Raw genomic sequence first — 26,305 nt, 5'->3', positions numbered from 1 at the left:
TGTTCGGGCCCATAGAATATTGACAGTCTTCCCCCCCCCCCCATCTTAAAACTACCATAGGCCTTGGATCTTTTCAGCATAACCTTACTTCCCCCCCCCCCCTTTTATCACCTTCACTCCCTTTTGTCCCTTGAACAAGAACTCTGGTGCATGCATTCAAAAGCCATTTCAGCTACAACTCAGAGCTCAAACAGCTGGCTGCCAAACCCCCCAACTATTATCTCCAAAAGTAACTTTCCTCTGCTCTGCTGAGAGGTGGCCTGTCTTTGAATACCAGTCACAGGGGGAGTGCTGAACAACATTGACTGCAGCCATAATTGATGATAAGACAACCATCTGAACCATGCAAAGCCATGATGGATTGAAAACAAAGAGTCCTGTCTTAGCCTCTGACTTGCCCACATTTTAGGCTGGCACTGGAATGGCATGGTTACCCCTTAAGGCTGAGAAGATACTCAGCACTAGAAAGGTGCGAAATATTTTTAGTTTGATAAGCACCTTCAGCAAACAAAAAGAAGCAGGCACATATTCGTTTGCATATGCTTTTGCTGTGACTAAATGAGGCATGTGTTTAGCACCCATTGCTTGCAAAGCACCCATCTGAAAGCACCCATTGCTTTCAAAAGCCACCTGAATGTTTGGAAACACATCCCTCGTTGGCCATATAGCAAAGTACAATAACATCCAAATTCCACAAAACCATGGTGCCTTTAACCAGACAACCAAAATGCACAAAACGCATGATGCAAGTGGAGATTTGAAAGCTTGCATCATGTTTTGTGCATTATTATCACTATACTGTGTATTTATTTGTATCCCGCTCTTTTCCCAGGACTGAGACTCAGGACGGCTTTTGGCTTAAAGGTGTCACCATTTGGTGGATTTCGGATGTTATCGTAATGAATTTTTGGAGTTCACCTGTGTGCAAATTCCAAGGCGACATGGTTTCAGATTAAACACATCTGTTTCTAGGAGGCCCCAGAGTTTGTTGGAGAGCATATCTATACAAACAGCGGAGCAAAGACCAAACAGCCACCGACAGAAGTCCAGTATCAAATTGTTTATCAAGCATCAATTATTTTTGCAGCTCTCATGAAAAATACAAGAGGTCTTTCCAGTTTTCACTCTGGCAACCGACTAGATAATGCCCAGCAGATAGCCTTCTGTAGACATGGTTGAATCATGTCTGCTGGGCATTATCTAGTCGGTTGCCAGAGTGAAAACTGGAAAGACTTCTTGCATTTTTCATGAAGGTTGCAAAAATAATGCAGTTTGACACTGCTTTAACTGTCATGGTGCCTTCCTATGGAATTCTGGGATCTGTAGTTTGCTGTGGCGCCAGAGCAATCTGACAGAGAAGGCTAAACATATTGTATTGATAGCAGTTTTACTGTTTTATTGGGTGTATTTTATATGAAATTGTACTTTTTAATCTTTTAATGTTGTTTCAATTGTTGTAATATGAATAAAATTATTATTATTATTATTATTATTATTATTATTAAATATCTCACAAAAAATACAAGTCCCAGAATTCCATAGCATGGAGCCATGGCGGTTAAAGCGGTGTCAAACTGCATTATCTTTGCAATTTGGTGCCAAATTTCTGCAGTGAGAAGTTGCAGCTCGAAGCTCTAAAGCCACTGGCACAGCGCTGTCCTTGCAGCCTCTGTCCGCTAGGGGCGCTGCCGGGCTTAGGGGGATTTCCCCGGGAAAAGGGGCGTGGCTTCGTCGTGTCTCGAGCGAAATCCTTGCAACTGGCAGCTTCACTTTGCAGCCGGCATTCGAGGAGGAAGGATATCCTAATGTATTTGGTGCATGCTACTATTCCTTGCGGGGACTTCCTACTCCTTGGAGCTACTTTGGCACCCAGCTGCCCAACCCTGCATTAAATGCCTTAAATGCACCCACTTTTTTGTTGTTGTTGCAAGAGTCGAGGAATTTAAGTGGTGGATCCTGACTGAATTTCTCTCGAAATGGATCCGAAAGGGCTCCTCCTGGTTGCTTTCTGCCTTCTGGTGAGTCAAGAAGAAGAAGAAGAAGAAGGGCTTGGGAGGTGATATATTGTATATATTGGGAGATACATTGTATCCCACTTGTGTATCCCACCCTCTGCAACTTTTTTCCTGGCAAGGTTTGTTCACTGGGGGTCAACCATGGCCCCGAGGCTGAGAGAGTGTGACTTAGTTGCCCCAGGTCTTTCCTGGGGGTTTCATGGAGAGCTGGAAAGAAAAGCTGTCATGGGCTTTGCTTGGCAAGATTTCTTCAGAGGGGATTTTTTTGTTTTGTTTGTGTGTGTGATATGCACAGTATATAGTTTGTGTGTCTGCATGTGTGTGTGTGTATACACCACTTGTATATATATATATAAATCATTTTCTCCGCAACCAGGAAGAAGAGGAAGGAAAAGCAGTGAAAGATACAAATGTCTGTGTGTATGTATATACATACATATATATATATATATATATGTATACACACACACACACATATATATATATAATGTATGTATTGGGCAATATATATGTGTCTGTGGGGTGTGTATGTATATGACTTTTTCCCTCAATGACTCAAAGCCATCAAGAAAAGAAGTCGCACACACCACAAAATATACAACGTGTGTGTGTGTGCGAGAGAGAATAATTCTTTTCCTACACAGCTTTTCTCAGGGTCACACGTGAGCAGCATTTGCAAGGGATACTTTCAAAAAGGAAGTGGAGTGTGTATATGTGTGTGCGCGTGCTTTGCTTTAACTCTTTCTCTCCTCCTCGAAAGCGTGGCATTATTAAAATACAGCTTGGCCCAGGTTTGCCTCCGAGACAGTGAGCACCTTGGAGGTGTCCGAAGGCATCATGTCTTTCCTACATCCCTCTTGGAGGCTTGGAAGATGGGAGAAGGAGCGCAGCACATGGGCCTCTAGAAGTGCCAAGAGGCTAAACCCAGAAGTCACCAGAAGACACATCTAGGCATATAGACACTTTAGACAATCCAGAATACTGGTGACCAGTTCGGAAAATGGTTGGCTCCTCCATCGAGGGTTTTCCAGGGGAGGATTGACCTCTCTCAGGACCAGAAAAAGTTACAAAACTTTGTGAAGTCAAAGGCTTTCATGGCCGGCATCCATAGCTTTTTGTGGGTTTTTCGGGCTCTGTGGCCATGTTCTAGGAGAGTTTATTCCTGACATTTTGCCAGCATCTGTGGCTGGCATCTTCAGAGAATGCCATGGTCATGAAGATGATATCCACAGATGCTGGTGAGACATCAGGAATAAACTCTTCCAGAACATGGCCACATAGCTAAAAAAAAAACCCCAAAAGTTACAAAACTTTCTTTGCTGTAGGCTGGCACTGACATGGCATTGTTATCACTTAAGGCTGAGGAGATACTCAGCACAAGAAAGGTGCAAAATGTTTTTAGTTTGCTAAGTACCTTAAACAAACAGGAGCAGGCCCTATTTGTTTGCCTACGTTTTTGCTGTGGCCTGCCTCAATGAGGCATGACTTTGAGCACCCATGGCTTGCAAAGCAGCCATTTGAAAGCACCCATGGCTTTCAAAAGTCACCTGAACTTTTAGGATTACATCCAGGGGTAGCCGTGTTGGCCATATAACAAAGTACAATAACATCCAAATGCCACAAAACCACAATGCTTTTAACCGGACAACCGAAACGCATAAAATGCACGCTGCAATTGGAGAGGCGAAAGCTTGCATCGTGTACTTTGTGCATTTTGGGTAGTGACGATTAAAGGAGTGGATTTTGGGTGTTATTGTAATGAATTTTGGGAGTTCGCCTGTGTGCGATTCCAGGGCTTCGTGGTTTCAGATTAAATAGGAGGCCCCAGAATTTGATAGCATGGTGAAAGAAGGATGCAGCCCTCCCAAAAAGAATGGGGGAAGTGTGTGGTGTGTGTTCATGTCTGTGTTTGTGTGAACTAAACCAGGAGGACCACCAGAGGTGAAGTTTGTTTGGGGGCTTTGCAACTGGACACCCATTTCAAGGCTGCAGTTCCATGCTGTGGAATATTGGGATTTGTAGTTTTCTCCCAGGTCTTTCAGGGGGCTGGAGCCTCACTCAGCTGCAGGATTCTGGAGCCATGGTAGTTTAAAAGTGGTGCCAACTTGCCTTATTTCTGTAGTGTAGATGCAATCCGAATACTTCCCAGCCTCACCAGGGATTCAAGGAAGATCACTGCTTCAGAAGCATGCATTCATTCATTCATCCATCCATCCATCCATTCTTCCATCCTTTGATGTTCCCTTTCTTGCCATTCTCTGCCGGGAACATGCCCGGGCAAGTATGCTCTGTCATCTCTGTTTGGAGAGGGGGAATTGAAGGGAAAGGTAGCCTTGCATGCAAGACCCTGGCATGGACCCTTCCAGGGACAGAGTGACCAGATGTCCTCACCACCAAGGAGGACAAGGCACCACGAAATGTAGGACACTCGAGAAAAATGACCAAACCAAAACCAAAACTACTCATAGAGGCAAAACACACTGTGGAAATAATCCAGCTTCACACCACTTTCTAACTGTTCTGGCTCAACACTAAGAAATTCTGGGAGCTGTAGTTTCATGAAACATTTAGCCTTCTCTGTCAGAGAGCTCTGGTGCCACCGCAAAGTACAATTCTCTAGCACTGAGCCAGTGGGATCAAAAGGGATGATTTCTACAGTGTGTTTTGGCCCATAGAAACATACATTCATGCTGCTTAGTCCTGCTCAAGGTGGAGATCATTTTGACATTTCCTCCTGGACAAGAGGCTGAAATGGAGGACATATCTGGGGAAAGGAGGACCTCTGGCCACCCTGTCCTAGGTTCTTGGAGCCAGTGGCAAATTGGAATGGGGGCATCTGCACCGTAGAAATAATTCAGTTTGACACTACTTTAAGAGCTGTAGCACCATCCTATGGCATCTTGGGACGGGTAGTTTTGCAAGGTCTTGTGCCTTCTCTGTCCTTGGTGGTGCCTCAGCAAACCACAAATCCCAGGATTCTGTAGGATGGAGCTAGGGCAGTCAAAGTGGTGTCAAACTGCATTATTTCAACTATGTGGATATACCCAAAGTTAATGTGCGACGGGCTGTACAGTTTCGGCCAGCTGCCCACAGCGTTTCTGTGAGTTCATCCACATTGCAGAAGTAATCCAGTCTGAGCTGCTTTAACTACCATGGGTGGCATTTGGCAAGTGTAGGGGGGCTGTATAGTATAGTGGTTAGAGCATTGGACTGTGACCCTGGAGACCAGGGCTCAGTTCGCCACTCAGACATGGTTTCTGCAATTTCCAGAAATGGTGTGTGCAATTTTTAGAAATATTTTGGTACCTGTTTTGGAAGGTGGGAGGTCGGTTTGTGAAGGTATCAATTTAATGTTTGCATTGGTCTGTATTGGATTGTACAATAATGTATTGTTTGTCTATACGGTATGATATGCGAGAATGATTTGTTTATGCACTAGGTGGGTACATTTTCTGTTAAAAAATCAAAATTATATTATATTATATTATATTATATTATATTATATTATATTATATTATATTATATTATATTATAGAAACCCAGTGGGTGACTATGGGTGAGCCACACACTCTCAGCTCTTAGGGTGGCCTTAAGTTGGAAAGGATTTGAAGGCACACAACAGAGAGTTAACAGTTTAATGCTGGAAAAATAGAGCTTAACTAGAACTAGGGCAGGACAGTGGCATGTTGGAGTAAACCAAGTTGGACAGGGTGGTCTTCCCTGTTTCTCACATGTGGCCCAAATCTGGACACACATCTGGACAGCCCACGTGAGCAAGCCAATCTTTGCAGGGAAGAAAATGGGGAAAGTGTCCTGGAAACTCCCAGCAAGGATTAACCGGGGAATTCCTCCCACCTTCCCTTGTTCTGCCCAATTTGCTTCGGCCTGGCTTTCTAACCCACCCCTTTATATGATGCAACATCTAGGCAGATTGGTTTCATATGCCTCCGAATAAACTTGCTCTTTTGCCACATAACTTTGCATCACCTTCCCTTCCTCTTTTCCCATTCAGTCCCTTTTCAGACTACTTAACCTGCACATTTCCAGTGAGACATGTGTATTGTGCATTTTGGTGGGTCCAATAAAACTATCGCTATTTGGTAGATTTTGGATGTTATTATACTTTGCTACATGGCCAGTACAGCTACCTCTGGATATGTTTTCACATTCCCTGTAATGCATGTATCAACTCGATGCAATCCTTTCTTAAAAGTTTGCACCTGCTTTTATGACTTAATTTTTTCCAGACTTTTGTGAACCCATGTTTTATCTGAATCTTTTAAAACAGAGATTATTGTAAGCTGCCTGAAAGTGGACCGCCATAAAGCATGCTTTTAATTCCTTCCGATTTAGAGGAGCTGCATTTCGGTTCCTAAGATTTGCAGGTTGCTTGCAAGCCGTTGTGTGCCTTCAAGTCGTTTCCAACTTGAGATATCACTGGATTTTGTTGGCAAAATTTGTTCAGAGGCGGTTTGCCATTGCCTCCCTGTGAGGCTGAGAGAGTGTGACATGCCGAGGAGGTCCCAGTGGGTTTCCATGGCTGAGTGGGGATTCAAAAAAGTGTCATAGTCCAAAACTCAAACCGCTACACTATGCTGCCTTGATATCAATACTCAATTAAATGATCCATTGGGGTCTTTGGGCTGAATTGTACTGCAGAAATAGTTCCGTTTGGCACTGCTTTGGACTCAGTGCTATGGAATCTTTTGAACTATATTTTCCTAGAAAGAGCAAAGAGCAAAGCTCTGGTGCCACAGCAAACTACAAGTCCCAGGATTCCATAGCATGAAGCCATAGCAGTTAAAGTAGTGTCAGACTGCATTATTTTTGCAGTGCAGATTTAGCTTTGAAACCAAATAGACCAACTTGGGTGGAACCCTTTCAGGGCAATGTTCTTGAGTTGTGAACACTCTGGATGGGATATTTATTGCTTTCTTTCTGAGGTGCACACATGGCTTCCAATCATTTCTGCTTTATGGCAACCCTAAGGCAAACCTATCACAGAGTTTCCTTGGCAGGTTTCTGCAGAGAGGGTTAGCCATTGTCATCCTCTGAGGCTGAGAGAGTGTGAGTTGCCCAAGATCACCCAGTGGGTTTACATGGCCAAGCTGAGATTTGAACCCTGGTCTCCAGAGTCATAATCTAAGCTGTACAAAGTATTCATATTCTATCCCTGTGTCATTCTAACTTTGATAAACAAGTGACATCATTGGAGAGGTGTGTGTGAACTGAAACTCAGGGTGAACATTTTAAAACCATTTACATCTTTCAGGGGAAGTCTTTTACCAGAAGAGGCATATTCAGGCACAGCAGGACCAGTTTCTGTGGCTATTGTGGTGCCTGCAACTAATCTGGAGAGATCTCCAGAAGGAGTAGCCCCAGGCTACAGTGATTTGCTGCTGATCATCCTTGTTGCCTTCTCAGTTTTCAAACAACAAACAAGTGTTGGCTCATGATAATAATCAGGGAAACTACACCAGGCAGCCACTCCTGGGAGGGTCATGTTGTTCAGCAACTTGCTAAGAAGTAAACTTGCCTTCCATTTCCAGTTTCTTGGTGATACATTCCAGAGCTTGCAAGTACTGTGTAGCAATAGGCAATAAATAAATGAAGTGCAAGAGTTTCCTTTTTTTAGGGGAAGAAGAACTTGACAAGTTGGGGGCATTTTCCTGTTTGCAAGTGTATTTTTGCAATGATAATGTAACTGGGGTAGGAATCATCTTTCCCTCCAGAAGGTGTTGGACTCCAACTCCCAGCATTGTGCATCATGGGCTGGTTCAGGCTGCTGGGTCTTGCTGTGCCTCTGGAGGGTTGCCTGATTCCAACCCCTTGATATAACTTAAGCAGTAGTTGATTCTATGTTACTAACAAGTAATTACTCTTTTAACAAAATGTCTAATGGCTAATTTGTTACTTAATTGTTTCAAATACTAATGAAACCAAAAGGAATGGATAATTCCCTAGTGTTCAGCACTTGTGTTTCTGCTGAAACATTTGAAAGTGCAAGTCTGGATATCTATCTACATTTTGTGTCCATTTACAGCATAATAACATTAGTTGTTAAGTTGCCCCAACACTCTCTGTTGTGTTTTGCTGCAGCAGATTAAAAGTAGCTATTCTGCTGTGTTTGTTGTGTGCCTTCGAGTCATTTCTGGCTTGTGGTGACCCTAAAGCAAACCTATCATGGGGCTTTCTTGGTAAGATGCATTCAGAGGGGGTTTGCCACGGCCTTCAATCCCACCATGGACAGTTATATGGATTTTGCAAGTGTGAATTGCTCAAGCTGATCCAGTGGGTTTCCATGGCCAAACAGGGATTTGTACCCCAATCTCCCCAGAGTCCTAAAGCAATGTTCAAACCACTACACCACACTGCCTCTCTTCATTCATATTTGCTGCGGAGGGAGTTCAAATGTGTTCACTGACGCTTAGTCCATAAGAAATGTGTTTAGGGTTGTATTGTATCATGGTTGCATTTTTCTTTGGATATCTTTCGAGTTTTCTTCTTCCCCATTCCATCTTAAGACACTATACAGGCATTGAGACTTTGGTTGAATCTGCACTGCAGAAATATTCCCATTTGACACTGCTTTAACTGCAATGGCTCAGTGCAATGGAATTTAATCACTTGGAGTTTTGATGAGCTATTTCGCCATCCCTGTCTCTGGTTCCACCACAAACTACAGATCCCATATTCCATAGTTTGGAACCATTGCAGTTAAAGCTTTAAAGCCCTTTCCACCTGTTTATGATGAGCCACCAGACAGTTTTCATGGGGCCTCAGTGTGATAAAACACATAAAGAGTGTGCTGGCTCTTCATTTCTTGGTTATCTGCCTTGCTTTCTGTGCAAGCCGGCCTTCAGGGTGTGCGGTGTTGGGTCTAAACTGCATAGATAAGGAGAGGATGAGGTCATGTTTCAACCTCAGAGCGCATTAGGCGGAAGCAGGGTTTGCAGAGTTGCATCAGCATGTTTTGCAATTGAGCCCCTTTGTTGCTATTTTTGTCACATGCTGTTCTCATTGTAAAGGAATGCAGCTGGTTGGGTGGTGCGGTGACATCATGGCGTTTTATTCCTCCAAACCGATTTGTCTGAGCACATTGCTTATGGTTTGAGGTTGTCCCTTAAACATCAGTGATCCCACAAAATGATTTCTAGAAGGATAGAGGTGTGTGGGACGACAGTTCCATGTTGCTTGGGAGATTGCTGCGCTCCGTGACGTTGCTGGCTTAATATATTACTTGCCTGTGTTATTACATATTGTGAAAATTCTGCCTGTGATGCTTGGACAGGGTTGGTTTTTCATGTTGCACTTCGGTGGCAATTCTTTGAACTGCTGAGTTGCCTGTAGCCGCAACAAGAGTTGTGACACTATAGGTACTAACCACTGGACTAAAATGATTGCTGTTGTGAACCTTCAAATTGTTTCTGACATACAGTGACTGTAAGGGTTTTTCCTGGCAAGATTTGCTCAGAGGAGGTTTGCCATTGCCTTCCCCTGAGTCTGAGAGCATGCAACTTGCCCAAGGTCAGCCATTGGGTTTCATGGCCCAGCAGCGAATCGAACCTGGGCCTCCAGGGTTGTAGTCCAACACTCAAACCACTATGCCACGCTGGCTCTTGAAGATATTATACAGGAGTACATTCACTGACTAAGGGTGCATCTACACTGTAGAAATAATGCAGTTTGAGACCACTTTCAGTGTCCTAACTCCATCCTATGGAATCCTGGGATTTGCAGTTTTACATGACCCTTGAGCCTTGTAAAGCATGCTGGTGCCTTGCTGAACTACAAATCCCAGGATTCTGGAGGACGGCACTATGGCAGTTAAAGTGGTGACAAACTACAATATTTCTACTGTGTAGGTGCACCCTGATAGAGCCAGTGTGGTGTAGGGTTCGAATTCCCAGCTTGGCCATGAAACCCACTGGGTGACCTTGGGCAAGTCACACTCTCTCAGCCTCATGGGAAGGCAATGGCAAACCACCTCTGAACAAATATTGCCAAGAAAAACCCCATGATAGGTTTGCCTTGGGATTGCTGTAAGTCAGAAACAACTTGAAGGCACACAACCACAACAGATGCACTCTAAGATAAGCTTTGTAAGTCATGTTACAGTAGCACTGAGGACAATTTGAAGTGAACCATGGAGGTTTAAAGTGGGACCAAACTGCTTTAATAACAGCTGCCCTACTGTACTTTGTTTGGGACTTTGGAGAAACAAGTAGATCTTGGTTTAATCTTCGGATAAACCTTTCACAATTTGCTAATCAGAAGAGAAACAAGGTATGATCTTGCTTTGGCTACTTGCTTGGCTTTGTAGTTTGTCTTGGATTTCTGGAAGCTGCTTTGGGAACCTTTATCTGGCGATGGCAGAAAGAAGGAGACGCGATTAAAAATATCTGAAAGGAGCCCTTCTCCTTCACATGCCGGTATTTTTTGTTTGTGCACAACTTTTAAAACATGTGTTATCACTCCTTGCTTCCAAGTGCAGTTTGAAGTAGCATAGCCAACACTTAGATTTCATTGTCTGCATTAAGTGGTTTTGGACACGGCAGCTCCGGGTTCAGATCTTACTTCTGCTTTACTCAGTCACATATCTGTGCAAGAAGTACATTAAAATCTCTCTGTTTGAGTGGCCCATTTGTTTTGCAAGCAGAGACTACACAATACCATAAAGCAGAAGAGCAGCTATCAATCTTGGTTCCCCTTTAAATTGCTGGTGGACCACTTTGAAATATTTGTCCTACAGGTTCAAGGCATGTGAATAACTCCTATTTTAATACTATTTTGTTGGCAGCACCAACATCACTATAAAAACCAGCATCATACCCTGTAGATAGTCTGGCACTGGCTAAAATGACCTTTGTAAGTGTCCTTAGTGTGTGAAGAACTTAAGTAGAGATATTTCACTTTTTGGACTCATTGGAGATCATGGACCTTTGAGACTAACTGAAAGAAAGAAGTTGGCAGCATGAGCTTCTGTAGACTTAAGTCTACTTCTTCAGATGCATGCAGTCAACTTCTTTCTTTCAGTTCGTCTCAAAGGTGCTACAAGATCTCTCCACATATGGATTCTACAGACTAATATGGCTATATCTTTGAAATCTACCTCTTTTGAAATGAGATGACTTGGGGGAATTAAAAATACTTGTAGACTGGCATCTTCTGTTGAACTTCAGTTTCATTCACCTTGCCTCTTCCTGCAAGTCAGGGCTTCAAAGCCACTGTTGTTTACCACCGAAAGGAAGTGGCAGAGCAATGAACCAGGAGGAATATTTTGTGGCTGCTGAGTCATTTTGGGTGTTAGTTGCTGCATAAAAAAGGAGGGAGGGATGGAAGAAAAGAAAAGAAATGTGGGAGTTCAACCTAGAGCTCAACAACAACTTTGCATCCAGGAGAGGCAGAAGGGTGTTGGGAGGAAGAGTAGTTGAGCACCTCTTTGTAATGTCCCATCCATGTGTTGTTGTTGTTAACCACCTTCAAGTGGACTTCAACCCACATGAATCATCAGGCTATTTATATGGCTAGAACGTAACATAGATTTATTGCATTAAAAATTTCTGAACAAGAAAACATGCCCAAATGTCCATGCAAGTAAATATGCAACAAAGTAGGCATTTAATATTACACACTTTTATTTGGAAACCAGAGTTGGCATTTTTCTCCTAATTCTGACCCTTCCCAAAATTGTCTCTGACTCCATCTTTGCAGACCTGGTATATTATATACCAGTGGCATTCTAAAAATGAACCAACCAACCGAGAAAGTGGTCCCCCCCCAAAAAAAGTAAAGGAGTAGTGTTTCTAGTTAAGGCTCAAACTGTTTTATCTCTTGTGCCAGCTTATGGCAGCAGGCAGAGGCTTGACCTTTTGTGTCGTCCTCAAATGCAACAGCCGTCATGTGTGTGGGGAGTGTTGTCGGTCGTGGTGGTTTTCCAGCATTTCCTCCTTGCACAGTAATAATAAACACGATGTACCCAAATATCTCTGTTGCTCAAGACACTTCTCTGAGTCTACCTGCTTTCTGCAAAGCACAAAATTCACTTGGCTTCAGGGGCTTTCCAGTACGTTGGAGAAGGGGGCTTTGGATGCTGCAGAGAAAATGCCGAGTAAAAGACATCAAGATGTGGAAGGGAGACTTGCACATGTAGATGTCCCTAACAAAATTCCATCTGCCATTTGTTTCTATTCTTGACTTCTCCTTTATTTTCCCCCTTTACAAAAACCATCTGGAGTATAACTCTTTGTCCTTCCTTAAAGATGCTGTCCACTACACTTCTTCAACATTTCTGTGTTTATGTGCCTTCAGATTGCCTGTTCACTTATGGCGACCCCATGAATGTCATAGGGCTTTCTTAGGCAACAAATCTGCAGAGGTGATCTTGCCAGTTTCTTCTTCTGAAATCACACTACACTGTTATGGTGCTGTTTGTTGCTATTGTGTCCCTTCAAGTAGTTTCCAACTTATGGTGACCCTAAGCTGAAATTATGCGGGTTTTTTTGGGCTTTGCCAGTGCCATCCTCTGAGGCTGAAAAGCATTTTGGATAAGGGAGACTCAACCTGTATACTGGGATGCTTTAGCTAAGAGCCAGTGCAGTGTAATGGTTTGAGTATTGGACTGTAAATCTGGAAGAGCAGGGTTCAAATCCCATCTTGGCCACAAAAACTCACTGAGTGATCTTGGGCAAATCACACTCTCTCGGCCTCAGAGGATGGCAATGGGAAACCCCCTCTGAAGAAGTCTCCCAAGAAAGCGATAAGCCTTAGGGTCACCATAAGTTGGAAATGACTTGAAGGCACACAACACACACACAAGCCTTAGGTAGGTACTTAGGTAGTTTGATTTTTTTAGAAGGTAGGAAAATGAGGGGAAAGCTGGGAAATGACCCTGCAATGGGGCCATGGATAAAGGAGCATAGCTATTTGATTAAACCCCATGGCCTAAGGTTCTCACCCTTGTTCTGCCCCTGACAAAGACTAAAATACCTCCTTCTTTTCTTGTCTTTGTTATCAGCACGAAGCCATCGCTGCAAGTTTTGCTGTAACACAGAACCCAGAGGATTCTGCTCTTGCACTTTCGGAAGTGAATAATCCATTCTACCCACATAAAGGGCGCCAGTGCAGGAAATGTCTTCCAGGTACAGTGTCTCTCGTATTGATGTGACTCTTATCATGACATTTGTACATACCTTGGCTGCTGCTTTTTGGATGCAGTTAAAGCAGTGTCAAACTGTATTATTTCTGCAGTGCAGATGAGACCAAGGAGTTCTGTATGCATGTGCAGGTATGGGGGGGGGGGGAACAGAAAATGGTGTTTGTTGCATATGGTGGACTGGACTGAGCCTGCTTGGTTCCTGGATAGGATAGTATTTGGAGGCAAATGTTTGCATGCTGTTTTAAGTTCCATCATGGATGAAAGGTGGAACTGAAATGTATCAGGAGTTTGTGGAGAAGGAAAGTAGTGCCTCCTTCCAGCAGTCTTAGACTCCAAGTCTTATCAATCTCCAGTCTGCAGTAACTTGCCATCTGTGGTGGCCGTCTCACGTTTGAAGAGAACTACAGTGTTGCTAAAACAATGTTTTAAAATACAAATTCATGCTTTCCTTTCTCTTCTGCTGCGTTGCAGGTTTTCGAGTCAAAGACCACTGTACTCCAGGTGTTGAAACAACTTGCCATCCTTGTGATAATGATACGTTTTCCAAACACTTGAATGCGCTGAAAGCTTGCTTCCCTTGTAAAACCTGCAGACAGTTCGGTATGGATTTTTGGATATGTTTGGGACTCTTCTGCCCTGATTGCAGAGAAGACAGCCTTGCATTGGGTTCACTGACAGTGCAAAAAGGGATTGAAACAAGCTATACTGGAAAGAAAGAGAAAGCCTTTTCTCTTCAGTGGCAGTCAACAGATAATGTAAACCTGAGTGGTTAAATATATTGAAGAGGAAATATGCAGTAGCTAGGAATTTGTTACTGTCAGAATGCCATATCCATGGATTCTGCATCCACAGATTCATCTTTAAAAAGGTCACTTTCTAAGCTCTCATTCTGCTTACACAGGAGTTACTAGTATGCTTCTGTAATTAATTATATTTGACAGATTCTTGCATGGAATTTAATACTGAGGAAGAAATGTTAAATTTGACATATTTGTCTTCTGTTGATCTTTCCAGATGAGGTGGAGCTACAACCCTGCACCACAACCAGCGACACACTGTGCGCCTGTAAGAATGGCACCTTCTGCTTGCCGCACCATCCATGTGAAACGTGCCATAAATGTAGACTCAGGTCAGCATTAAATGAATTACTAGAAAAAGCTTTCACACAAATAAACATGCATTTTCTGTTCTGATTGGTACAGTTGTTTCTGTACCAGAGTTTCCCTAATCTATATAACCACATATTGATTTTGAATCTGTATTTCCTTCACCAAGGTGCATCTTTGGAAGAGTTTTGGGGGAGGCGCTCAGAATGATAAGTATTCAGGTTGGACTTGTGGCTACTTTAAAACATTGCTTCTCCCGCTTTTTTCCTGATAGGTGTCCTGAAGGACAACAGATGGTGAAGCCTTGTACCTCGACAAGTGACATAGAGTGTGATCCTTATGTACCCTCACCAACTCCTCCAACAGAAACAGGTGAGCTTGCATGTGTGTGAGAGAGTACGAGTTTTCCAAGTCAATAAAGTTGACCTTGCAAGAAACCCCAAAACAACAATATATAAAGGGGTCTTGTTGCACCTTTGAAACTGTTAGAAGAAGTTGTAGCATAAGCATTCGTTGACTTCCTTGAGGAAGTAGGCCAGGTCAATGAAAACTCTTCTAGACCAGCGGTTCCCTACCTGTGGGTTGCGACCCCTTTGGGGGTCGAATGACCCTTTCACAGGGGTCCCCTAAGACTATCGGAAAACACATATTTCCGATGGTCTTAGGAACCGAGTCACCGCAGTTTTTCAAGTCCCGTAATATCATTTCCCCTCTCCCCAGATTTCTCTCCTCGGCTTTCCATCCCCTTCACTTGCGCTTGTCAGACCTGTTCAGTTCTCACCGACCTGTTTGTTGTTGTTTTTGCCCCTACTAAAGATTTGTGTTATACCTCTGCAAATCTTGGAGGCATCAACAGGCTTATAGAAACTCCATTATTCTATATGGATAATAATGTTCTGGTTATGTAATAATCCACAGTTGGTGAATGGCTTTACTATGAAATCCAGACACTTACAAATATTACCTAATTTTTGTCCTTTCCCTTCAGAAGGTTTCAGTCGCTCCATTATTGGGATCATTGTGGGCTGTTCTCTGGCTGGGTTTCTGGTGCTGCTGGCAGTAACATACCGGAAGAAATTCAGATGCTGTACTAGAGGTAAGAGTGGCATTTTCCTCTTCAGTAGGGGTTAGGGAGTAAGTCTGATGTAGTGGTTTGAGTGTTGGACTATAACTCTGGAGACCAGGATTCGAATCCCCACTTGGCCATGGAAACCCACTGGGTGACCTTGGGCAAGTTGGTCTCAGCCTCAGAGGAAGCAAAGACAAAAACCCCTCTGAACAAAGCTTGCCAAGAAAACCCTGTGGTTGGTTCACTTTGGGATTGCCATAAATCAGCTGTAGTCCAAAACATGCATCCCTTTAGTGGTTTAAATGTAATAAGGAGCTTTTTTGGTGTTGCTTTCTCATCACTGCCTGTTGGTTACAATGCAATCCATGCGACATGAGGAAGCAAAAGTCTTGGCCAGTGCATTCTTAGAAAAGGAGAATCAAAAGTGTTGTAGCTAAACCCTGTGGATTCTGAGGCTTGGAGGTGACTGAGATGTGGCAAACTCCATTCTTGGATAGTCATTTAGTTTCTGAGCACTTAGGGACACTATACTAAATTTTATGAAACCATGATCAGGAATTTGCAGAGTAAGACATGCTAACAAATATCATGCTTTTTCAACAGCCAACCCAAGAGGATCTGCAGCCGGCATGTGGCGCTTCCTTCCTTCTTTAAAGGTAGATGAGTTATCATTGATAAATGATTTCTTTGTCCCAAGCTTCTGAAATTAGATTAACAGCAGAGGAACCTACCTCAGATCATACCACCCAATTCAGTGTTGCCAAATCTGGGTTTATCTCAATGGTCTCAGAAGGGTTTGTTCTGTCCAGATGAAAGTTGACTGGAGGGCTTGGGACCTCTTGAGTTCAAAGTGTGGTACTTCATCCCTAAACTATGGTTGATCCTTTATTTTTGAAGTATTGCAGCATTTATTCATATTATATTATTCATTGGACAAAAAGCAAAGATGACAATATTATAGGTCATTGTATTGCTTTTTAAAAAAATAACAACATTAGTAAATCATTACCAAAAATGTAGCATGTTAACTTGCAAGTAATACCATCACTGTTATCGCCAACTCAAAGAGGAAAAGTGACCTACAGTGAATATAGATACTCTACCACAGTGGTAAAGATGAAAAATGCAATACTCCTACCCGATGGTGATTGTTGTTGCTTTTGAATCTACCCAAACCATCTCTTTTGAATCCACCCAAAAACATCTATCTTGTTCCTGTTCTGAACCAACGTTTGTCTTTCTCAGAGCAATTTTTGGCTTCAAGAAGATGGTCTAGTAGCCGCTCAGAAAGATTTACCACCCAGAAAGGTGGTGGGGACAGTGATGGCTGATGAAAAGATGGGCACCCTTTTCAAAAAGTGGGAAAGCAAAAAATAAACTGCATTACAGGGAAGTGTCTGATGCAATGGGTAATGAATACACACCAGCAAGACATCTGAAATGGAAAGTAAAGGATGCACACTTAAAAGCAGTGTGAAACAAATAGAGGAAAAGAGTGTGCATGTATGTGTAGCCCATAGCTGACACAGAATGTGGCCCCTCAGTGACGAAAAACTTATCCATCCCTACAGTGCATAGTTCACTGGGAAAGAAAATCAGTTTAATCTCAGTGAGATTTGCTTCTGATGAGCGACAGTGCTTTAAAAGTGGTAAAGGATGGAAGACAACAATGTGGGAAGACTGGTACCATTTTTCTTATGGGCTAATGAATGCTTTGAATTTTATTGCAAGGATATTCAGTGTCTCCAGAGGAATTGCAGTGGAAGACGAGGTGAAGAGGCGGACAATATGTGGAACACGCAGGTTGACCAGGAGTCCCCGCTGTCTTCAGAAAGTTCTACCCATCGCACCTCAAATATGTCTGAAATGATGCTTCTACCAACAGCTACCACGCCAGAGGAGGTAACTATCATCACCATCACCATCATCACCATCATCATCCATCACTCATCACAGTAATTGCGCCTAGACCAAAAACAAAACCCTCAAAAGATGATCTGAACGGGAGTGGCGGAAGCCTAAAACCACTTCATACAACAGAGGCTCCCTTAAGAGAGAATTAGAAAGTAACTATGTCTGGTATTGCATAACTTCACCTTTCTTCTAGATCCATCAGTCATCCTCATAATATATGCCAGTGGTTCCCAAACTTTGGTCCTTTGGTTTTGGACTGCAGCTCCCAGAATTCCTGATTGTTGGCCAAGCTGGTTCAAAACATCCGGCAGACCAAAGTTTTTAAGGACCACTGATATATGTTAATTTCTGTTTATTTATTTCTGTTTTAATTTATTGCAGGAATCCCAAAGATTTGCAACAGAAAGGAGAAGAGATCTACTTCCTGCAGATGGAAAAGACCCTGTAGATGGTAAGTGGACTTTGAGCTTTCTGGTCAGCACACCCCTTAATATAGGGTTTTACATAAACACAAGTGGAATCTGTGACAGAATATGGTTATTCCTATCAGACTGTGTTGTCCTCCTGGGGGTTACTCCATTATATTCACCTCAGCATTTTTGTTATCATCCAGATATCATCCAATATCTGGTGGCTGCTGAATATACCCAATTCACATTGGGTTGTGTGTTCTTTGGTGGAGAGAGGGTTGACTGCTAATGTTTCCTTTTTTAATGGGCTGATTGATCAGAAGTTTTGCTTGCCAAGGCAAAACTTCTTCTCTATCACTTCAGGAGGACTACTTGTATTCATGTAAGAACCAATACAATATCTCAGCAGCTAAAAGGCTCCCCTCCTTGTGTTTAATTGATGTACCCATGTGCCATGCTGTTGTGTCAGGTTATAAATACAAATTAGGTGACCAGTGTTGTAAGGAGCTTTAAACAAAGGGAGCTAAATTATACCAATCAATCCTCTAGTTTTTCAGAAAAGACAGAAAACCAGGTGGAGGGAGGGTAACATCAAGCAGTGAGAAATGTATGCTTGGGCATTGTAAATCTTGGATCCCACAAGCAGGGACCTGAATGAGCTGTGCCATTGAGGGCACAAATCTGTCGGAGTTCATCTACCTGATAGGTACCAAAGTGTGTGTGTGTTTGTGAGGATTGTGGCCTGTAGACCATACGCAACTCCCAATCTTGTGGCCCTTGAAGTCTCCTTGGTGATCCCCCCAAATATCCACTCCCCCATAAAGTGTTTTAAATTGCTGATTTGGGGTCATTGTTTGAACTGAAAACTGGCCAAAATGGTCCTGAACTGTCCACAGATGTGAAGTTTTGTCAAAAACACCCCAGATCTCCAAACCCCTCTGAACACAAAAGAAGTAAGCAAAAATTCCCTGCACCGAGATGTGAACCAACCCTTACTTTGAAATGTACCTCTTTATTAGGCTAGTAGCATGGCATTTTTTAATCCTTTCCAAATCTGAACACAGCAGCAAATAAGAAAGTATGGCCAATGTTTTTTACCCCTTTTCTCTCCCCCACCCTTCCCAGGAAAGTCTCTGCATTCAGAATGCTCCTGATTCACCTCCTTTCTTTCTTCCCAGCTTTGCGTTCGTCTTTTGACATCTTCATTAAAGAGGTACCCGTGAAGGAATGGTGGAGATACATGAGAGCCCTCGGCTTGACAGACAATGAGATTACTCGTGCGGAGCGAAATCATAAGGATTTGGAGGAGCAGCAGTTTCAGATGCTACGGACCTGGCTGGACAAAAGTGGGAAGGAGGCATCTGTGAACACTTTGCTGAAGACTCTGCATAATAATGAGCTCAAAGGTGTCGAGGAGAAAATGAGAGCCTGCCTGATCTTCCATGGTCTGTATTATGAGGAATGAATTCTTCTATAGGCAGGCTGGACAGCAAACTTGCTGCAAAGACACTTTATACTGTGATGTTCATCGGCCCTGGGTTTTTCCAGGGAGGCAAGAGTGGGAAGCGTCAATATATTATCTTCCAAAGAAACATGCTATTTCCATTTTTGAAGGGATCAAGTTGAGGCTGTGATTATTTTTTTAGTGAAGCGTTCTGGAGATGTACATGGGGCCTTCTCAGGGACTCCCCATTCCCTCTGCTGGAAGAAACACTGCTTAGTGCATAGGTGCATAGGAATTGCAAGGGAAGAAAAATTGTTTTGGCAAGTGTTCGCACTGCCCGGATATTGATTGGATCCAGACACTTGCTAGACAACAGCCCTGGTGTGCAAGCAATTTAAATGGCTGACGCTTTTCCAAACGTCTTCTTCGAGCTGTTTACTTGGAAGTAAATCCTGCTGAACTGAGCCTTTTCAGTAAACACTGCTACCAATCTCATTTTTAAAAAATACTTTTTGGTACCCTAATGCGATTTGCATTCCATACTTGGCTACACAGTGTTGCTTTTCAGGCTGCTACATCCCTTTTCCAACAAAGAGTTTGGTTCCGTTTTTTGTTCTTAGTTGTGTAAAATAGTTTGCCTTCAGAGAATGTACATTATTTGCCTTGAAGTCCTCTTGCTATATATGTCGAGAAGGTGTCTTCAAAAGTAAGGTCACTTCCTTTGTTTAACGTTGGGCTGGCGTTTGCTGTCTTGATAGCAGGGCTATTGAAGTTTTCCTGAAGAAACAGCAATTGGAAAGTTTACAAAAATATGTTCTTGTTTATTTTACGAAAAGATTAACTACCGTATACACTCATGTATAAGTCGACCTCATGTATAAGTCGAGGGCAGTTTTTGGATCCAAAATCATGGATTTTGATATGACCCGTGGATAAGTCGAGGGGCAAACACTGGAGGATGTTACAAAAGATCTAAAGGGGGTGGGGGAAACAAAGCATCACTTCCCTACCTATATCTCACTCTCTGGACCTCTCCTAAGCATCAGTCTCAGCATGGAAAAGGGGAAACAAACCTCAGCGTGCACGTGCGCGCACACACACACACTCTTCCCCTTACCAAAAGCATCTCCAAGGCACATGGCTTGCGAAAAGGAGGACAGACCCCACTGTCTCTCTGCTTTTCACCCCCAAGACTCCCAAGGCTCATAGCTTGCAGAAATAGAGGACAGGCCTTCCTCTCTCTCTGCTATTCACCCCTAGGACTCCTAAGCTCATAGTTAGCAGAAATGGAGGACAGGCTTTTCTCTCTCTCTGCTATTCACCCCTAGGACTCCAAAGCTCATGGCTAGCAGAAGTGGAGGACAAACCTTTCTCTCTCTCTCTACCTTTCACCCCCAGGGCTTCCAGGCAAAACGGGGTACAAGCCAGGGCATGTTCCTTTCCTTAGCAGCAACTTGTTAGTTCTGGCTGTGCGGGAAAGCAGAGAGGAAAACAGACACACACACACACAGAGGCAGAGAGGAGGAGAGGAGAGCGGTGCCAGGGCTTCAAACAGGGAGCCGTTACAAGGCTACAGAGAAAGGTGGGCACTTCTTCTTTCACAAAATTTATTAGCATTAACTCATTGACCCTTCCATAAGTCTACCCAGGATTTTGGAGTTCATTTTGGGGCATACATTTTTCGACTTATAGTTGAGTATATACGGTAGATGAAATTGAGAAATATATGTTTGTGGACTGTTAAACCTCAACTAACTGCCAGTGAGAATAATGCTTTACATTTCACTTTCTGGGTTTCTTTACATTGCAGACATTTATTACTGTGCAATGTCAGGCAAAAGGGCCAATGTAGTGTAGTTGTTTGAGCATTAGACTCCAATTCTGGAGACCAGATTTCAAATCCCCACTTGGCCATGGAAACTCACTGGATGATTTTGGGCAAGCCCCACTTTCTCAGGGCCAGAGCAGACAAGCAAGAAAAAATGGCTCGATTCTGCATTTTCCAGAAACAGGTTGAAACCCAGCTATCCGCACTGGCCACTCCAAAGGTGGGCTGAATATTGATGGGCAATCCAGGCATTGTGGCTTCAAATCTTGCCACTGGGTTATTATTTTGGTTATCTCCCCACTGTGCATTGGCACCGTCGCGTAAGCACACCACCTGCAACTTCCAAATACTTCCTACTTCCCACCCACATGGCATCTCATTGGATGGCTGCATCTTTGCTCAGCCATACAGTCGCATATGTGATGCACTGTCAGTACAGGGCATCAATGGATCGTTGTACCAAGTAATACATTGGCAAAGTACAATCATGCCCCCCCCAAACATGCCCCCTTTGCCCCATGCCCCCACATTGGACTGTCTGATTTGTGTATGTTGTAATTACATCCATTGGATGTGTCACACTTACAGTTTTTTGCTTTGCCATACCCCTGCAGTGGCAACATACCTTTTTATACACAGGAGCAAAGATGCTCATTTTCCATGCTAAGCTGGCATATTGTGGCTTCTTTTTGCTCTGATTTTTAGCCCAGCTCCGTTCCAGTTTCCATCCACTTTCATGATTTGTGTCATGTAAATACCCCACCATCAAAGAGGTTGGAAGCTGTTTTATTTTGCCATTGTGTTTTGGCTCTATGTCTCAGAGGAAGGCAAACCTCCTCTGGATGAATCTTGCCAGGAAAACTCCATGATGGTTCTCTTTTGGGCCGTCATAAGTTGGAAACGATTTGAAGTAACACAGTGACCACAGAGTCAGGCCAAATGGTATGATATAACATTGACCGAATAAGGCTTGCTTATATTAACACTGGTCAGACCCTCCGGTGGACTGTTAACCAATCAGACCCAAAGTAGTGAACGTTGAGTTGAGCTGTTTTATATTACAGCTCCCAGAAGCCTCTGCTGGCATGGTCAGTGATGATGAATTCTGGGAACTGAAGTCCAAGATATTGGAAGGATGAATGGCTGAGCAATGAATTTCTTGGGAGTATTGAGAAACCCATTGTTACCACCAGTTGAGACAAGAGTTGAGTTGGAGAGAGTTCTAATATTGGAAGATTGAGGGCATCTGGGAGATAGAGCAGCAATATCAACTTGAAGCCAATGACATAGTTTTTTGGACAAGGGCTGCAGATAAGTAAGAGAGAGGAGAACTGTAGCAACCTTTGGGGATAGCAGTAGTTAATGCTTGAGGTCTAAGGAAGCAGTTGTTGGACCAGAGTGAAATCTTCAAGCAGAAGTCGAGGAAAGTTGTTGTGAGGTTCTAACATTCACTTAAATGTGAAGATTGCATATCAAAACCTCATTATTCAGCCTGTGATTTAACTGAGCTGGAGACTGAATGGGGGAACCGGCTAAATGATTAGATAAGGAGTGGAACTATATCCTCCTAGTTACTCTGAAAGGTAGCTGTTAACAGGCCTGGTAAATTTCCTACAAAGCTTGGGAGAGATACTTTTAGGAACTATAATTCACAGCAAGGACAATGGTAAATAAAATATTTATGAAGAGTTATTTATCATTAAGTAATAAAAATTTGCTATATATTTAATTAAATGTGGAACAAGATGCCAGCCACAGATACTGGCGAAACGTCAGGAACAAACTCTTCTACAACATGGCCACCCACTATAGATGCCGGCCATGAAAGCCTTTGACTTCACAACAGCCTTTTTGATCCTACATGTTTGCTAGGCTGTCAGAGGCACAGAAAGGGCTTTTAAATTGAGAAAGAGTTTAAATTAAATAGCGGTGATGGAAAGTTGGACAAGGATTATTCTAAGTGACCATGGTGCAGAGGTCTACTAAAACTGCTTTCACAAAGGAGATGTGTACTCTACACATGGCTGAGATGGAATCTTTGCATGGGACAGCAGAGGAACTACATTTAGTATTTAGCACTAAAGATTTACTTCATGTTGTGCCATTAGCAATCGTGACTATTGAAGTCCACTACATCGTGGTGCCAAAGACAATAGTTAAATGTTCTGCAATAATTTGAATTCATCTGATTATTTTGGTAGCACTTTCCGCCCATTTTGCATTAAACAATTGGAGTTGTGGGCTGTGGAATGGATGATGGATATGCCAACTCAACTCACCTGTAGATTCTGAGACTGCCAAATTGTAGCCCCCATACTTTCAACCATGTTCCTGCAACATGGATTAATGCTTGTTTTTGAATTAAATGACATTTTAGGGTCTTGGGGAATGGAATTCTACACCCTTAACTTCCTTTCTCTGCATTCCTCAGGGATCACAGCCTATGTGCAATCCTGCTTAGAGAAAATATTCCTTTTCAAAACGATGGTGCTCACCGCACTTTGCAGGTGGCTGAGAATCTCATTTTGATGGAAAATTGAGAAGAGATCAAAAGCAGGCTCTTCCTACCTCTGGTTTACTACACAGTATTACCATTATGTTACCTAGTAAAGATGTGCAGAACATGAACAGTCTGTATAAGGAAGTGTGTAGCATTGCTTTGATAGCCACAGTTTTTTTGGACTACATTTTAATTTAATCTGGACATTTGACTCTGTAACAGCGTAGTGTCTCAGTACTGTACTGTCTGAGTAGGCTTGCAAGATGGGCAGACAGGTTGTTTACTGTTGCACTGGGTAGCCATATGGACAAGATTAATACACTTGCACTGAGCTTCATGGGGAACCATTTAGCATGTGCATTTGCTATGAACTTGGTTCCTATTTGATCTATTTCCCTGTGCCTTTGCAAGTATTTCTTTCTATGACAAAGGTGTGAGAACCTATGACCATCCACATGATGAAAGACTGCAGCTCCTGACCTCTTAGTGTGCTGGTTGAAGCTCATGAAAGCCCAGCAATATCAAGGGCAGAGAACCTGGGGTCTTGCATATTTCAATACTTAAGGAAGTGTATACTTTCTTTAAAAAGTGATGTACAGCATGTAGAGAGCCAGTGTAGTGTAGTGCTTTAAGAATTGAACTATGACTCAGGAGATCAAGGTTCGATTCGCCACTTGGACATGTAAACCTACTCTGTGATCCACACTCTCAGCCCCAGGAAACCCCTTAGGGTTGCCATAAGTTGGAAATGACTTGAAAGCACACACAACAATAGAAGGGAGCAAATAAGACAATTGCTTCCAACAAGATTTTAAAAGTGTGATTATTAGACAAAATTCATGGAGGATAGTCTATCACTGGTTATTAGCCATAATAAAAACTGCCTCCAGCATCAGGAAGAGTATGCTAGTTAATCTAATCATGTGGTTAGATATGCCATGAACAAAAGTGAAAGTTGGTGTGCACATTCAGGTCCTCATTCTGTATTTCAGAAGGACCCAAGAAATATGTACCACAACACAATGAGATATTTCCATGTGTCCAGGTTTCACAGTGAAATTTGGTATGTATGGATTGCATCACAATTTGTTTGATTTCAAACTTTGCGTTGATCCATGGCTCTAGCCTTTATGGTTCTGCCCACAGTGTCTCTACTTGAATTATTGTTCTAAATATGCTTCCTTTTCTAGATAAGTCTGTTGCATTTTTGCAGTGGGGGCAAAATAATAACCCTGTATTACACCTGATGTAGAAATGGATATGAATTATACAAAGTAGAGATAACACTGGGAAGGCCATTATGTGGGTGACTGCTACAGCTCAGGAAAGGAAGGTACATCTTTGTAGAAGCGGATAAGGCCCATTGTTAAAAGTTTCCTGTACAGCCTATGACTTACGTCTGGAGAAGGAAGTCTCACTTTTGAATGGGATTTCTGATGCCGTGTGCATGGACTGAGACTCCAAATGCACCAGTTCTTCTCTTTGTCCTTTCACATTTCCTCAAAGCAACTCAGGCATGCATGGGGACGAGTGTTATCAAGCCAACAATTGTGTTGAGTATGTCTGAGAGATAGTGCCAAGACCCATCATTTACCTCCTCAGTGCAATGGATAGCTGGGGACTTGAAGCTTTATTGCAGAAGAGGAAGCCAAAATGGATCTGGAGAGTAGTGGCTTTCCCCATGCCTTTCCACATGTTGTCATAATACTTCCATTCTCTTCCCGCAGGAGATGATCATAAAAGTGTGCTGTTTGTTGAATTGATTTTTTCCAGTGCGACAAAACACACACCTTTATGAGCATGAGAAAAGAAGTGCTACAACAGCATACAGAGAAAGCAGCTGCTCCCTTGCTCCATTTTGTCTTGCTTTTCTCATGCGATAAGGCTCTTGGACCTTGGTCTCCAAAATTGCAGTAGAGTACTGTCACTAAAAGGGACCAAATCTGTAGGATAATAGAAGATCCAGGCTATTCTTGATCACTTTGGGAACACTTCCAGTTCTTGTTTACTGCAGTGGGGAAACAACCAAAGAGTCTTGTGGCAGCTTAAAGGCTTAAGAGTTTTTATTTGGCATAAGGTTTTGTGGACTGAAGACCACTTCCTTGTGAACTACCAAAAATGTACAGCAATCTCTGTTAAGACTGTTATTATACTGATACCTTTTTTGCATTGCTATACCTTTACACCCTCCAATATGAATTTAGCTGTCTTTGTCAACTAAACCTGTACTTCATGCATTTGATAAAGCGGCACATAAGTTGAAATAAATCAATGGGTGAGCTGGGATGCACAAAAGCTTATGTCAGATAAGTCTTTAAGGTGCTACAAAATTGGTTGGTAATTTTGCCAAAGGCAGCTGCGTAATTACTTCAAATTGAAGTTGGCTTGACCTATGTATCTGTTTCTAGATATTGTGTGTTTCTCCAGGGTCTTTGTGTTTCTTGTTTTGGATAGTGTGTGTTTCTCTCGTTTTTTATATTTCTAATCAACGAGCTTGTCTTTTTGATACTGAAAATGTCAACTTTAATAGAGTTTACATTGGTGAAAAGGATGTGTGGAAGCAACTTAAGTCCAAGTATGTGTAACTGCATTTCATGTATTTATCCATTTTTGTTCTTTCAACTGTAGGAAAAGTTACGTTGGGAATGTTAAGTATTTTCAAAGCAAAAAAAAGCTTTGTTTTTGTTAATGAAGCTGTGTAAAGCACTGTTTTGGGAGAGGGAACCTATTTAAAAAATAAAGTAAATTTAAAAAGGTATTATTTTTGTCCTAAAGTCTGTTGATATATTCTCATGGTACCCATAACATTTGTTTCTAGTTTTGATGGCAGCTCTCTATTCCATTAGAGATTTCATTATGTC

At 42.6% G+C, this 26,305-nt stretch overlaps 1 protein-coding gene across 3 annotated transcripts; it reads left to right on the top strand.

Annotated features, from left to right (window-relative positions):
* Window positions 1-1,765: 1,765 nt before the first annotated feature.
* On the top strand, window positions 1,766-26,202 carry LOC149306771 (tumor necrosis factor receptor superfamily member 10B-like). 3 transcript variants are annotated; one of them, XM_089538466.1, is made up of 10 exons: window positions 1,766-2,018; window positions 13,033-13,156; window positions 13,645-13,773; window positions 14,188-14,302; window positions 14,554-14,651; window positions 15,271-15,375; window positions 15,952-16,004; window positions 17,080-17,250; window positions 17,644-17,713; window positions 18,851-26,202. In XM_089538466.1, the coding sequence occupies exons 1-10, from the start codon at window positions 1,977-1,979 to the stop codon at window positions 19,135-19,137; spliced, it is 1,194 nt and encodes a 397-aa protein (XP_089394592.1). In that variant the 5' UTR covers window positions 1,766-1,976; the 3' UTR covers window positions 19,138-26,202. The 3 variants fall into 3 exon arrangements, with proteins under 3 accessions (XP_089394592.1, XP_089394591.1, XP_089394593.1); XM_089538465.1 differs by having other exon boundaries at window positions 15,268-15,375; XM_089538467.1 differs by lacking the exon at window positions 17,080-17,250 and having other exon boundaries at window positions 15,268-15,375.
* The last annotated feature ends 103 nt before the right edge of the window (window positions 26,203-26,305 follow it).

This window comes from Sceloporus occidentalis, unplaced genomic scaffold (assembly GCF_023333645.1).
Source record: "Sceloporus occidentalis isolate IW3139 unplaced genomic scaffold, rSceOcc1.0.p SCAF_9, whole genome shotgun sequence".
In the NCBI taxonomy this organism is placed as follows: domain Eukaryota; kingdom Metazoa; phylum Chordata; class Lepidosauria; order Squamata; family Phrynosomatidae; genus Sceloporus; species Sceloporus occidentalis.
The sequence above is the reverse complement of the archived record's forward strand: the minus strand, read 5'-3'. Positions and strand labels throughout refer to the sequence as shown.

What these genes read in the sequence shown, in the direction of transcription:
- LOC149306771 (XM_089538465.1), top strand. Translation starts at nt 1,977, where the DNA reads ATGGATCCGAAAGGGCTCCTCCTGGTTGCTTTCTGCCTTCTG. An exon ending in TGCCATAAATGTAGACTCAG is followed by an intron (nt 14,303 to 14,553) that starts GTCAGCATTAAA and finishes TTTTCCTGATAG; the next exon opens with GTGTCCTGAAGGACAACAGA. An exon ending in GCTTCCTTCCTTCTTTAAAG is followed by an intron (nt 16,005 to 17,079) that starts GTAGATGAGTTA and finishes TTTTATTGCAAG; the next exon opens with GATATTCAGTGTCTCCAGAG.